The following is a 15,868-nucleotide window of genomic DNA, read 5'->3' as shown; positions in this document are numbered from 1 at the left end:
ACAGAAAGATGATTTAATGCTAAGGATAATTATCAACAAAATCTACTATATCAACAGACAAAAGTGAAACTCATATGCATATTTAAATTGACGTAGAAACATTTTTTTTAATTCCTATTGAAAGATTCTGTAAATGAAGGATAGACAGGAATTCTTTTACTCAAATCAAGAGTAATTACCAACAACCTATAGGAACTATCATATTTAATGATAAAACATTAGAAGCAGGTTCTTTAAAGCTGAGAATAAAATAATAATTATGACTTCTATTGTAGAAGAAGTTTTAACTACAAAAGACAGTAAGAAGAAATTAAACATTTAAAGAATAGAAAGAGAGAAAGTAATTGTCTTCATTATCCTCAGAAAAAGAAATGTTAGTATTTGTGCAGTCAAATAGAACATGTTTTGATGAGGAAAAAGTTCCCTATCTACTGTCTAATATTAACCAATAGTCATACATGGTTTTTAATGGTTTGAAATAGGACTGACTGAGGAACTAATTTTTATTGTACCTGTTTAATTTTAACTTAAGTAGCCTCATATGGCTAATGACTATCATATTTGGTAGCCCTTCTCTGTACTAAATTACAACATATTATATAATAAACATAATAAGAAAGTTACAAAGTTTGTTGGATACAAGATCAATGAACATAATTAATAATTTCCCTAAACTTTAATAAAAACCAATCTCAAAATACAATTTTTAAAGATACCACTTGTGTGGAGTAAAGAAACCCTTTGCATATGGTTAATGGGAGTGTAAATTAGTATAGTCATTGTGGAAAACTGTGGGAATTTCTTTAAAAATTAAACATAGAACTACTACATGACCTAATAATTCCATACTGTGTATACATCCAAAAGAAATGAAATGAGTAATGTCAGAGAGCTTTCTGTACTTCCATATTTATGACAGCATTGATCATGGTAGCCAAAGTAGCCAAACCTGCCTTACCTGCCTTACAGAGTAGTCACTGAGCAAGAGAATAATGATGGCAGGTAAAGCACGGATCAGCTGACTGGGGCTGGCACTTTTGATCTCTGGTTTTCAAGGATAATTATTTTTCTGCTAGATCTTATTTTTTAGAAAAGAAGTTATATGAAAAATCTTAAAAAGTCAAATTAACAGAGGTAGAGAGTAAAATGGTGATTACCAGGGACTGGGAGGACTACAGGACTAAAAATTGTGGGAAGATATTTATAAATTTTAGAGAGGGAATAAATTCAAAAGATTTAATGTAGAACAGGGCAACTACAGTTAATAAAATATGTATTGTATACTTGGAAATCACCAAAAGACTAGATTTTAGCTGTTCACACACACACACACACAAAACTATTTAAGGCAATTAACACATTAATTATCTCTTGTAGCCATTCTATAACATACACAAATTTCAAAACATCTTATTGTACACTATAAATAGAAGTAATTTTTGCCAATTTCAATAATTATTTTAAAACTTTATGAGATACCATTTATAGGAGTAATGAAACTAAGATACCTAGAGAAACATCTAAATGTAAGAAATACAAGATACATTATAAAACTTAAGTAAAAAGTGTGAAAAGCAGAGCTATCAAAGAAGAGCTACTTTCTGTCCAGCAATCAGGAAAGTGATTAAGACAGACTTTGTATTAGGAATGGTGCTGTTGCTGTGACTGTACTTGACCATGTGGTTTAGGAGCCTTCGGAACTGGTTTATGGTTAGATATTGGAAAAACATAGAGATGCCAGTTAGAGCAGACCTAGAATTCTATAAACCAAACTTGCTGTGAAATTCTGATTGGATCTCAGAAGAATAGAATGCTAATATGAATGCAGATGATAAAAGCCAGGCTCAGGAGGTTTCAGTTGAGAAAAAGACTTCACTGGTAATTGGACTCAAGTCTATGTGTGCTATACTCTGGGAGGAAATTTGTGTACATTGTGTTTGTGTCCTGAGAATTTGCTGGAGACTGAGATTAAGGGTGGCAGACTAATGTGGTGAAAGAAATTTCAAGGCAGCCCAAAGCTGAGGCTGTGGCATGGATACTGCTGGCAGCTTTTAGCTTTACCTACCATGAGAAGTAAGACTGAAGAGAAGAGTTAAATAATTTGAAAAATTTTGCTAGTGGCCAGAAAGAAAGTACCTGTAAAGCTGGTTGCTGAAAAGATTAGCATTAAAAAGAAGCAAAGTACTGTGCATCAGAGCAGTAGAAGCAGTAGAAAGATGCCTTGAGGGCATCTCAGAAATCCACAAGACTTCAGCCATTTCAGGCTCCAGTGTGCAAAGCTATAGTAAAGCTTTCATTTGAGAAGAGAGCCCCAGGGAAAACCTGTTCAGGATAGGTTGCATAGGGAATCACTTACTCAAGTTTATGGTCAAAGTGTTCAGGCACCCAGGAATACAGAGGCCTCTACAGCCATGTTTCACAAGGGCTTGGCTACTGATTGAGCTGTCAGCAGACTTTGGCATTACTGTGGGGTCAGCGAGGCTTGCACTCTCAAATTTTAGAGGAACATATGGGAATCCAGGCAGTGTGTCACTGGGAGTGTGTCACTTGCAGCCATTAAGCTGCGAGAGTGAAGCAGAAAGTGTAGTAGAGACACCAGAAATTGAAAATTCCAGGAGCATGGATCATATGCTGAGGAAGGCAGTGAGCAAAGCCACCCTAAAAGTCAGGCCATGAGGATTGTAACTGACAAAGCAGGAGGGAGCATGACTGCTCAAGCCCTTTGCATCTCACATCCTTAGTAGTGGACCCAGAACTACAGGGTATTATGTTTGCCCTGCTGAGATTTGGTCTTCCTTTTGTCCCATCATTGTCTATTCCGTCATTCCTCACTTTTGGAATGGAAATGCTTACCTGATGCCATTGTATGTTGGCAGGGGAACATTTGGATTTTTACAGAGGCTTCACACATAAGAGGTAATTTAAATCTTGGAGGAAACTTTGAACTTGAACTTTTCAGCAATGCTATAATGGCTAGGGCTTTGGCAACTCTTCAAAATGGGCTAAATATATTTTCTATAAAGGATCGCACAACCATTTTGAGAGCCAGGGGTAGAATGCTGTGGCTTAGATGGAGAATTTCCCCCAAAGTCTTCATGCATTGCTAGGCAGGGTTTTGGAAGCTGTCCATAGGGGCAATTTAGCAGACTTGCTGTTAGGAGAGTTAGAGTCTGGTTAGAGAGGCAGCTCACCAGGGGTGTGACCTTGAAGGTGATATCTCCCTTTTCCACTTCCTTCTCTCTGCTTTCTGATCACCACGGTGTGAGCAGCTTTCCTCCATTTAAGCCCTTCCACAGCAACAGCACCACTCCAAAAACAAAGTCTGTCTTAATCACTTTCCTGATTGCTGGACAGGAAGTAGCTCTTCTTTCATAGCTCTGCTTTTCACATTTTTTTACTGCAGTTTTATCATTTATTTTGTATTTCTTAAATTTAGGTATTTCTCTAGGTATCTTAGTTTTGTTATTCCTATAACATTTTTATGTTTAAGCTCACCAGACATGGACTGAAACTTCTGAAGAGTGAGCCAAAATAAACCTCTCCTCCTTGAACTGTGGGTGCAGGGTGTTGGGTCCCAGTGAAAAGAAAGTGACTAAGTCACAGGAGTAGCTGAGTATATGCACAACGGAAAACCAAGTGTTGCTCTTGGAGCACAGATGTGAAAAGCACTCTGGAGAGTGATTTTAAAATCTGTGAGACTGATGATACATATATCAAGGGCCACCAGACCTGCTTCCAGGTCTATGCTCCAGAGAACTCTAGAGTACACAGGCAGGGAGATTTGTATAGATGTTTGACGCAGCTGCACCAGCACTTGTGAGGGAAGTAGTCTAAAGACAAATCAGCTTGCACAATGGAGCAGTGAATTACACCCATGCATCCCAAGATGGGTCCGTCTTAAGAAGTGACTCTGAGGGAAAATCTCAAGTGGTGGAAGATATATAGACTACGAAGCCCTAGGTGCAAATCTTAAGTGCCAGTGAAATAATACATATTGTTACAAGAGACAGTGGTAAAAACCCAGAAGCAGACATAAGAATGTTAACCCCAGCATAATGAAGAGAAATCAGGGAGAGAAGATTCTAGCCGCAGCTATTCCTCACTCTGTGGGCAAATCACATAACCGTACTGAGCCCCCATTTCCTCATCTGTGAAATGGGAATGATGTGTTTAACCCGGGTAATTTTTTTAAGGATTAAAGACATCTGGAGTGCAGCATGTGCTTGATGAGTGTTGGCCCCCCTCACCTGCCCTGGTTCTTCTCACCACGCTTGGAGGGAGAGGTCTGCTGGTCTGCTGTCTGTGGCCCCCTGCCCAGTTCTCATTACACCCACTGACACCACTAGGGCAAAGGCCCCGTGGAACCCTTAGTACTTAGTTCTAGTTCATGCTACTGAGAAACTTGGATGTTCTTACAGGTGCAGAACATCCACCTGCACAAGTACAGATCCTATGAAAGACTGAGTATTGAACGTTAATCAAAAAATGAAAAATAGGAAGCAGGCAGGATTGATGATAACAGCCTACTCTATTCTGAAGCCCCCATGTAAGGGCCGGAGGACATTGGATCTCTCCAAGGGACCATTTGTGTTAGTCAGCTGTGAGTCACTGTAACAAAATACCCAGGATAAACAACTTATAAAGAGGAAAGTTTGGCCTGTGATTTCTGGTTTCATTTCATGGTTGTTTGGCTCCCTTCATGGCTGCTGGGAAGGAGGAAGGGAGAGAGAGAGATAGATAGATAGATAGAGAGAGAGAGAGAGAGAGAGAGAGAGAGAGAGAGGGAGGAGGGGCCAGGATCCCAGTATCTTCTTTAATGATGCCCCCAGTGTGCTAACTTCCTTCTTCTAGGAAGTTCTTAAGGGTTCTACCTTCTCATTGGCAGGGGACCAAGCCTTTAACACACGGGCTTTGGGAGGATTTAAGATCCAAACTGCAGCATCACCAGGATGTCCAGAATCACCAAGACACTGCTGACAGTAGAGATGTTTGACTTAACATGTGCAGGCCAAGTAACAACAGCTCCAGCTACATGGGCCTCTCAACACTGTTCATCCTAAGCCTGGAGTGGGGAAGGGCTTTGCAAAGCAATGAGCGGGGAGAACCACCAGAGAAGGAAGCAGAGGGGCAGTAGTTGTAGCGAGGTGTTACAGGTCTCTTGACACCCTTGTCCTTGTAGGCCCTTTGCTCTGGGCCATAAAAGTGATCTCTATGAGAATCTAGAAAACAAAAGTGCTTGAGGGAAAGCAGAGCAATGCGTCATCAAGGTGCTCATCCCAGCCGTGAAGTGATGACTGGAACCCCTCAACTCAGGTGTTAGAAGAGGTTGGGATGACCCAGAGCTCTGCTAGGTCTTCCATCAAACATCCCTGCCATGGCCGTGTCTGCTCCAAACAGTCACCTTGGCCACCTCTAATGTCTAATGCATTTTCTTATAACATAAGTGTCAAATCTCTTGGGCTTTCATGTAAGAGGAGTTAATTCTCACCAAATGGAGGTGCATTAGGGCTGAGCAGAGTCAGGATATCAAGCCCAACTCCTGCACTCAGGGCTGGTGATCCTGTTACACCTGTAACACCTGGTAAAGAGCAGTTGGATACCTTATATTCTTTCACTTCCAAGAAGGGTATGAACGAAAAGGAGATCTAGATGAACATACTCTGTGTTCCTCAGAAAAGCATAGAAGACACTCACGAGCCTAAGGCAAAGCAGCTGGGCTCTGTGCTGAGTCACCATGGTTGCATCAGCTTGGGGCTCAGCTCCTCCGCTTACAAAAGGGGTCAATGACATCTCTCCACTTTGATCTCAGGACTGCCTTACCAGGATGTGGGGTTCTAAGCCACATAGATCAACACTGCCCAAATTAGGCCCTGGAAAGTAGATTTCTCCTTTCGTCTGGCTTATTTGAGGAACTTCCCAATGTCATTCTAAATGTAGACCATCTATTCTTTTGTTTCCAAGCACTCTGATATGGAATGGACCCATTCTAAGAACAGAACACACTTTATAACAGTAATTTTAGCTCCAGAGTATTTATGGCTCTCGTATTTGAGAATCATTTCAAAATAGAAGCTCTGCGGCCCCGGAGAGGAGTGACCTTGGTCATGAGGACCCAAAGGCTTGTGGTGATGCGGCATGTCTGGAATTTCTTGTAGCACGGGACTGCCTGTTTGTACTGTTCCTTCTTCCCTTTGCACTGCCCGCCTCCCTGCACACTCTATGTTCTGGGTTTGGAGAAAGTTCCTTTCTATTTCCCATCAGGATACAGATCAAGGCTATTACATTTAGCAGAAGGGTTGTATTTTTTCACTGTTGCAGATGTCATAAGATAGATCTCTAAAGTGGAGGCCTGACAGACTAAGAAAAGAATGTAGGGCAGTAAAAGCGAACTTTTCAGAGCTTTCAGTGATACAAACAGCCCACTACAGCCTGTGTGCCATGGGTTTGCTACCACTGACTTAGCGTCTTTCCAACAACATGAGATGCTCCCTACTCATAAGTCAGCCCCAGAAAGGTGCTGTTTCATCTCAAGAGGAATTATGGAAGCCTGTTGGGGTTCACCCTAGTGACTTCAACAAGATAAACCTGTATCAGGTTCTGAAAAGATTGGAGAGAGAGGAGATACAAAGAATAACAAAGAGCGAACATAGCCACTCTAAGAAATCTCTTGAAATGACGAGTGGTTGTGGGAAGCTGAGTCCGGGGAAGAGATTTTAGCTCTGCACATTTATGAATCCTCATCTGCATAGGTGCCAAGCTGGGGAAAGGTACCCCAAAGTGCCCAGGAGAAGACAAGCAGCTGTTTTCAAATACTAACAATGACTGCTCTCATTAACTTGTTCATAAATTCAATTCTTGTGCCACAAGCACACAACTTCTACGGAAATGGTGAAGCAAGGCGGTCCAATTTGCTATGGACCTTCCCAAGGGATCCCGGCAGAATGGGAATGGGGTGGAAAATATGGACTCTAGCATCAGACAGAAATCCAGGTTGATACCTTCTTGGTTTCTTTATCTCTTTGAGTCCTCATTTCCCCCAGTTATTTATGGGTGATAGTAAAGCTGCTAAAAATACTTATTGATATAATACAATCATTGATTGGTAATAACAGTGAGGATACTGTTGTAAGGACTGAGCCTAATATGTATAAGGCATTTAACACGCTCCCTATCTCTGCAGATTAATGCACCCTAACCTTCTCTCTGTGACAGGGAAGATGTGTCGCACAGCTTCTCCTTGACACCAGTACAGGTGAAAGGCTTATCTATCGCAACATCTAAAAGGCAATCGGAGCTACAACTTAATTGCTGTTGGTTTTACTTGTAGTTTGCAAAGAACTCTTCATGGGCCTTTTCTTCCCTAATGCACCACACAGGAGGGTCTTATCGGCCATTTATATCAGGGTGTGAAAGAGTCTGAGATGTTCCTTCCATGAGTAGATTTTTTGAGAAGGGGAGAAAAGTGACTTCAGACTCCCAGGTTGGACTAGAAAAGAATCTCAAAAATTTAAAGGGTTAACGCATCCTGCATATCTGTGGCCATCTCTCCAATGTTTCTTTTCCCCAGGCCTGATGGACGTGCAAAGCTTTTGAGTGGAAAAAGCAATGCAAAACACACATTTTCTAATAAGTCAGAAGCCATATATTTGGATAACCTTAGAGCAAAACTATGCAGATTGGTTGAAAAAGTATTGTACATGTACAGACTTTTTGTATATATTTCCTCACAGGCCCCAGTACAACTGAAGATTGTAATCACAATGATAAATTTTATCAGGGTTGATCTTAGAAAATAACTGCATAAATATACAATACAAACAGAAATTAATCCATTTCCCACTTACTTTGGCCAGAAGATGCAAAGTTTAATTTTTCAGCATACACTATTAAGCTTTGTATCTTTAGAACCCGCCTTGAACACTGGGTGTGTATAGGAAAACAAACTTTACCCCCACCCTCACATTAGAAGAATGAACATGAAGTGTTCTGGGGGCCCAGAAGTGGGGTTTCTCCTACCAGCAAACACGATCCACTCTGCAGTGGACACCAGCTCGATGTCCCACCAGGTCAGTTACATCTGGACAACTTCTACCTGGAGACAGTGTCAGATCCCCCGGGTCCAGGGCTCAGCCCCAAGACTACCCCCAACTTTAGATGCGGCTGTCAGCTACAGGCTGTCTTATCTGTACTGACAGGCCAGCTATGATTTGGGGTTCCCACAGCCTCCTCTTGTGTTGGATGAATTTGCTTGTGTGGCTCACAGAGCTCAAAGAAATACTTCCTTTAGATTTATAGGCTTTTTAATAAAGGATATTGTGAAGGATACAGATGAAGGATGTACAGGTGTGTGTGTGTGTGTGTGTGTGTGTGTATGTGTGTGTGTGTGTGTGTGTTGGGGCGGGGGCCCCTTGTCCTGTAGGGTACATCACCGCCGGGACTCTGCACACATTCAGCTGTCCTTTGCATAGGCAAGATGGAAGCCTGCACAACTAAGCTCTATCTAAATGCTTAAAGCTTAAAGCTCTATGTAATGCTGGGGGGTGATGGTGGGAGGTATAGCTCAGTGGTAGCCTATGCGCATAACACACACAGTGTCCTGTGTTTCATCCCCAGTACCAACAAACAAACAAACAAACAAATAAAAAACTGAGGGGTGAGGAAACCCAGCAAGGCCCATCTGTTCATATTCTTCCCAGTCTCCCTGGGTAGCAGTGCTTCCTCCAGGGGATGGGGAAGATGCCTTCTGAAAAGGGGTCTAATGACCTACTCACTTTCAGAGTTTTAAGAGGGGGAGTAAGAAGGAGAAGAGAGAACACAAAAAAACCCTGGTGCCTCTGATTCTAGTTCACCGCCCACTGTAAAATCACTCTCAGCGAGGCATACTCTAACGAGGTAAATTAGAGGGTTCTTGTAAGGCCAATTTGAAGACAGAAGGTGCAGGAAGATAAGAGTTCCTATGACCTGCCTTGAAGAGAACTCTAGTTTCTATGGCCTGTCTTGGGGATGGAGTCACAAGACTGGAACCGTTCGGTGAAAACCCAAAAATGTGTATCATCAAATCATATTGGGGAAGACATGCTACTGGTTGCTTGAGTGGAATATTTGAAAGCAACATTTGTCATCTCAATTTAAAAAGAATGGGGTTATGAAACATTCTTATTAAGAAATAGGAGGGTTTTAACTTTGCCAGTTGCAAAAAAAAAAAAAAAAAAAGGATGCTTAGTTTACTTCCTCCTCTTTGTCTTCTGCAGAAATGTAACTGTCACATTGGTCTGAGATCAGTCTATGGTGACAATTTACTCTCTTTTGGGGGCCAGATTGTCAAATATCATAACACAAGAGTTTTGTGGAGAACAATTTTCCAGTAAGCAGTGAACTGGAATCAGAGGAATCACCCGCTTTTATTTCCTCTTTCCTCTCTTAACTCCCCATCCCTAAGTTCTTTTTTTAATATTTTCTAAGTTTAGTGGTACATTTTAGGTATAAAATATGGTTACATTCATCATTGGGATCTTGTACCTTTACATGACTTATCTTTGTTCTTATTTTTCCCTATTCCCAAGCCCTCCCTTTATCCGCTCCATCCTTCCCTGTTTACAGAGACATTATTTCCATTTTTTCCTTTTCACATATTTTTTCCTTTCCCTTTTTACCTTCCCTTACCTCTTCCACTTCCTCTACTCTTTTAGCCCTTTTCTTCCTTTTACACAATATCAATTATGCATTTTGATCCTTATTTACACTTTCAGTTTTTCACTCCAGAGAAACTATTTGGTATTACACATGTTTGGCTTATTAAATTCTGAGACTAAGCATGGTCAGCACAGCCAGCACCTTGCCAGGTGAAAGTGGGGAATGTTAGAAATTGTCTAAAACTCTCTAATACTTGAGTGGTCGGGACAGGAAGAGTCCGAGATCAGAAAATGTTTTTTAAGTTCAGATTCATTTCTTGGTCTTGGCTTAACTGACACAGTCTAAGCTTATTCTTCTACTTTATTATATATTCACTCAAAGCAAAGAATTTTAATGTGCAAAACATGGGAAACTGTCTAGAACCTTATGAAAAATGAAATTACTTATACCGGGAGTAGGGAATCTTTGAGTGCTTAAGCTAAAGTCAGCAGTTGCCACATGATGATAGTTTTTTTTTTTTTCACAAGTAGTCTGACTCCAGCTAAAATTTCAGGATACAGAGAAGGCTCTGGCAATGCAGTAGAAGAGAGGCTGGAACCCACACCAAGCAAGCAAACTTCCCAGCCTGTTGTTCACGGCTGAGCAAATCCCTGGACAAACCTTCAGGATGCTCTTAGAACCAGCCCTTCACTTATACCTACAGGCTCTTGTAACTGTCTATTTAAGGCTCTCTAGAGATTTGCATGAGTTAAAGCGGAAAAATGATACAAAACTAAAGCCAGAGTAGTGTGCGTGCACAACTTGTACATGGAGCAGTTTCCAAGTGATTTAAAAGTCAAGTGATCTGGCAACACAGTCCTTACCAAGCACTTCTCATGGTGGCTGCTTTTGCGTCCATATTCATTGATTGTCAATATTTTTTCTAGACAACTGAGACACCTCAATGTTTATGCGGTACAAATCAATTATTCAGTGAGAAAAAACTTCCAGCAGCTAACTCTTCCATCACAAAACCATTTGAAATTCTGAGGAAGTCAATTCCCGAAATGAAAAAAAAAAAAAAAAAAAAAAAAAAAGCTTCCATTCCTCCTCTTCCATCTCCAACTGTTCTGGATAAAAGCAACACGGAAATAGAAAAACCGAGTATTATGGCCACCAAATAGACAAGCAGCCTAGTAGTAACTTGTTGCTTTCAGGAAGAGATGAATCTGATAACCAAGTCAAAGAAAACCAACCACAACAACACTGTGCACCATCAGCTTGGCAGTGAGGAGGCATAACTGGGTCAGAACTGAGGAAAGCAGGAAATACTCACGATCATTATAAACGTGCCCAGGAACTCGGACACCGTCTCCCTGGCTAGGCTGCTCTTCAAGGCCAGCCTGTGCTTGAAGGTCTTGCGTGTCTCTCCCTCGTCAGCCTGCATCTTGGGTCTTTTCCGATAATATTCCTCCAGTCCTGTCCTGGGCCTCACCTTCCCGGGCACATGAAAACGGAAACCCGTAGGCAGCTCTGCGTAGATTCCTGGAGATGTCTGGTGAGACTTCTCTGAGTGTACAAATGCTGTCCAATTAAAAGCTGTGACTTAATCTTCTAGTGAAGCCTCCATTCCCTGTTCACTGCTATTTATTTCGATTAGTGAGTTCTAACCTGCAGTCCTCAAAACGGCCCTCTTCGTGCCTCAGAGATTAATCATTACCTGTATTCTCCAGGTATTTTTTTTTCTTTCTTGGTTTTTGTTTTTTTCTCTTCTAGGAGATGAGAAAAGAAATGTGTTGGTTGTGTTGCCAAACCACAGTGACGGCGGGCCCTGGTCCAGGAGAGATTTACATGTTACACAATTGCAGGTTTCTGATTTTTTTTTTTTAACTATTCAGAAGTGGGTGGTTGGAGTATATTTTGTAATGGTCAAGTGAGTTATATAGGTAAATCTGGTATAAACACTCTCTACTAAAGGAGGTTTTCATCCAAACTAGAGAACATGAAAAAGAAAAGAAAAGAAAAGAAACACTAGGTTTCCTTTCTTTCTGGTTTTTTGTTTTGTTTTGGTTTTTTTTTGACACAGGGCCTCTTTATGTTGCCCAGGCTGGCTTTGAATTTGTGGAAATTCTCCTGCCTCAGCATCCCCATTGCTGGGATTATAGGCATGCATCAAGAAGTTTCACTTTCTTATCAGACTAATCCCCTCTTTTTCTTCCAGTATTATTTCAGTGATTTCATGACACCACTTGGAGGTTGGTAAGAGGCATAATGGCCATCCTAGAGATGGAGAAATTGACACATAGAGACACCACTGCGAGCTCCCCATTCTGAGCCTGCGGGACAGGATGGGGACACCTCCGCTGCAACTGAAGCTGCATCCTATCAGCTGACGGGGTTCAGATGGCTTGGGGCCCAAGAATCAGAAGAAGGGCAAGCGACTTCTTGAGAGTCTTCTGAATCTCAAGTTGTCCCCCTTCCTTTACCGTGGCACAGTGAAGCCAAACACACAGACAATAAACAGATTCTATACGGCATGCAGATCCCTACGCCAGAAGAACAATCTGAGTGTGTATCATCCTAGTCCAACAAGAAAGGAGGGAACCTGCCTAACCAAGTTCTGGGTTCTACCATTTAAATCTGATGAATTAACATCCTTTCAAGTAGTGAGCTGTGTATGTGACGAGCTTCCTGTCCTGTCAACTATTCAAGCCTTGTTTTCCACGAAAGGAGGGAACCTGCCTAACCAAGTTCCCGGGTTCTACCATTTAAATCTGATGAATTAACATCCTCTCAAGTAGTGAGCTGTGTATGTGACGAGCTTCCTGTCCTGTCAACTATTCAAGCCTTGTTTTCCACAGCTAGTTTGTCTGGAGAAAGAGAGCCCAGCAGTCGTTTCTGAATACCAAGGCAGCCCCACAGAAATACCACCCACATCACATGCTCCTCCCTTCCTGCCTCTCCATCTTCCACCCCTGCTCCGGAAGAGCCAGATCTGCTGCCTGCCCTTCTCTACTGGTCCAGGAAGCTCTCAGTCCGTTCCAGCTGTGCAGGCAGCAGGAAGGCAGGAGGGGAAGATTTGGAGAACACAGCTGGGGAGGAGAGCCAGCCCCCAGGCAGAGGAAAGCACTGGACCTGTACATGAAACTTAGAATTTAGACCTAAACGCGTTGACTTTGCAGCACCAGGATAAAACTCATCACAAGGACTTTCACTCCTGTTAAAGTACCATGGCTATCATTGTTCCAGAGTTACCTATAACCAAATCCTTGTGGATAAACCAGAAAAACAGGACCTTGTTACTGTGGCTTCAACTAGGAATACACAAGGGTGCTCTCTGCTCTCTTCACTCACTCATCTGACAGATATGTACGGCATAAATCACTGGGTGCAAAGCACTGTACTGAAGAAAAGCACACAGGATTCTTGTCCTTCATAAGCTGGGAGCAAATGAGGGAGACAAACACAAGGAAAATCATCACGTGCACAAAACACAGTCACAGCTGAAATGTATGCTCCCCACATTCGCAGGTGGAGGCCACATTTCCATGAGCAGATGTGCCAGAGGCATCTCACCTGACGACCACCACAGAAACCAGGTCTGAGCTGAGATCAGAAACATGCAGAGGGGTGAAATCAGCTGAAATGGGGAAGGAAGTAAATGTACCAAGACACAGAGGGGCGGGGTGGGGACAGCATGGCACCATCAAAGAATGAAGGCTGCACAGCCACGGCCCCCAGAGAAGTGTAAGGCAGAGGTGTGCAGAGTGAGCCCAGGGCTATGGGCAGTGGTCAGACCACACTGAGCCTTGGGAACTGTGAGTAGGGCTGGAAGCATAATAAGTCCTGGCATGGATAAAGGTGGAGCATGACATCATTAGGTCCCTGAGCTTAGGAAAGATCATCTTAGCTGGGGAAGGGGGAGTGTTAAAGGGACCCTGAGGATTCATGAATTTTTTATGTCCTCAAATTAGAAGGACTTGGTGACTTGGATGTGGATGATGAGGGTGAAGGTCGACAGATTCCTGGCTTGCTGGGGAAGGTGGCGCTGAGCCCGGGGAGAGAGCACCGGGATGGTGATGGGCATGCATTCATTCTACGAGTGAAAAGTTGAGCCTCGGGTGCTTCTGAGAAATGCAAAGCAGGAAGCAGCGTGGGCCCGGATACAGCGGGTATGGCCCTCTGCCTACAGAGGGGAATGGAAGCCAGGTACGGCACAGACAAGGCCCTTTAGGGAGGTTTGAAGAAAGCAGAGGCTGAGCAGCACACTCGGGTAGAGGAGGATGCAATCTACCATTTCTTTTATTCTACCTTTAGGGGACGGTCATGCTTTGCTCAGAACCAGTTCCCCACAAATGTATCTCACTCCCACTCCCCACAGCCACCAAACAAAACACCCACGGGCCTCCTGCAAAGGTAAGGGGTGGGAGACACCTTCCTCCACCTATGTAGAAACACTCTTGCTCTAAATTCCTACTGGAAGCCTTGGAGAGACTCCTAACTTCCATTCATGTATATGAGGTAGGATAGAAGAAATAAATCTAGGTAGAAAGGGCACAAGGGAATCATGATTTTTTAAAAAATGTGCTTTACAGAAAAGCTGCAGCTTCAGAACACAAGCCTGGCCGGGTGTGGTGGCACAGGCCTGGGATCCCGGCACTGGGGAGGCTGAGGTGGGAGGACTGTCACAAGTTCAAGGCCAGCCTGGGCTACATAGTAAGTTCAGTGCCAGCCTGAATCACATAGGTAGACACCGTCTCAAACAAGCAAACAAGCGAACAAACAACATAAGGCTGGTTTATTTACCTTTTATTTTTCCTGCTCCCCCAACAGCAAACCTGGGCAACCCCCTTTCAGTGCAAAGGGGTCTGCACATTTCCTTTTACTTGTGAGTGGTCCTTTTTCACTCATGAAGGGACCGCCCTTTTGGAATTGCCCATAGGAATAGACCGTTATCTCCCCAGGGGTGGTCCATCCTCTCCTATCACTAAGGCTATAGATTTTCACATTCCGCAGATTTCCTGCCTACAGCACATTAAAGTTCTCCAGTTCCCATCTGTATGGTGCCTCATTTCCTTAAGCACCCGCACTCCGATCTTGAGTGTGCCCTATGTTGACCTCTAATAAATCCTTCTCATGCCTCTTTTATGGACACAATCCTGAAAATTCTTTTTCCCTGGTGAGTCAGCGAACACACATATTTATTTATTTATATTTATTGGTACTGGGGGTCAAGCTTGGGACCTTGTACATGTAAGGCAGGTGGTGGCACCACTGAGCTAAATCCTGAGACCATGCATAATTATTTTAAATGGAAGGGTTAAGTTCCTTATTTCAGCCTCGGGACCCTCAGACCCAGCTCAGTGACATACATACTCATCTGGAAAAGATTTTCCCTAAGTATTTACCACCCCTCAGACATAGCATGAGGATTGGGGATTCAAAGATAGATAGGTCCCTCTGTCAAAGAATTCATAGTCTAAGTGACCAGGACCCCCGGTGAAGCCCTCATTCAGTAAAACACAGGTATGTGCAAGGTGCTGAGCTCGAATCCCTGCTATTACCATGCGGACATCGGAGAGGCCATTCCGTGTTTCCCAACACAGCAGTTCTACAATTGTGTGCCCCAGAGAGCCATGCTCAGTCTCCAGGGCCCACCGCCTCCCTCCCAGACTCAACTGCTGTCTTCTCTGCTTCCTGGTTTCCCCTGCTCACGTGACCCCCAAGTGTTTAAACTGCCGCGGTCTCACATTATGCTCTCACTTCCGGACCTCTCCTGCTTTGGCCAACTTCACCCCCGCTCAGAAGGTCCTCTGTCTGGCTACCCCTGGGACTGTGTCACCACCACCAAAGAGGATTGCTTCTCTTTTGGAACTTTCTCACCACAGTTCATTTCACTGATTAATATGCCTAGCACTCAGATTTCATCCGCCGCCGACTTTCTCAAGTCTGGTTCACATTTTCCTCTTCACCTCAGTCCCCCTATGCCTCCCCCTCCTGCTTCTTACCGCATGATTACAAGTTCCTGATGCCCTTACCTGCCTCTTGGTCTCCACTGACCCCTGACTCTTCTCCACCCACAGTGCTCAACCCCAGTTCTGGATATGCTCAGCCATCTATTTTTATTTTTCTCAAGGATTTTCTCCCCAGACTGCCAAACAACGCGAGGGAAAAACACACAGAGGTATTGACTGATCCTTTGCAGGTCACCAAGATACAGCCACAGCAGTGGCTCCGGGTCCTCGGTTGACCTTTT

General features: G+C 43.3%; 1 protein-coding gene across 2 annotated transcripts in view; it reads right to left on the bottom strand.

The window, feature by feature from the left end:
- Aqp9 (aquaporin 9) overlaps window positions 1-11,427 on the bottom strand; it is a 41,570-nt gene extending 30,143 nt beyond the window's left edge. For both annotated transcript variants that reach the window (XM_010641261.3, XM_019210166.2), the window contains exon 1: window positions 10,949-11,427. In XM_010641261.3, coding sequence (XP_010639563.1) covers window positions 10,949-11,059 — 111 coding nt within the window. In that variant the 5' untranslated portion in view covers window positions 11,060-11,427. The remainder of the gene's footprint in view (window positions 1-10,948) is intronic.
- Window positions 11,428-15,868: the final 4,441 nt, after the last annotated feature.

This window comes from Fukomys damarensis, unplaced genomic scaffold, assembly GCF_012274545.1.
Source record: "Fukomys damarensis isolate Sample0158 unplaced genomic scaffold, DMR_v1.0_HiC HiC_scaffold_25, whole genome shotgun sequence".
In the NCBI taxonomy this organism is placed as follows: Eukaryota; Metazoa; Chordata; class Mammalia; order Rodentia; family Bathyergidae; genus Fukomys; species Fukomys damarensis.
The sequence above is the reverse complement of the archived record's forward strand: the minus strand, read 5'-3'. Positions and strand labels throughout refer to the sequence as shown.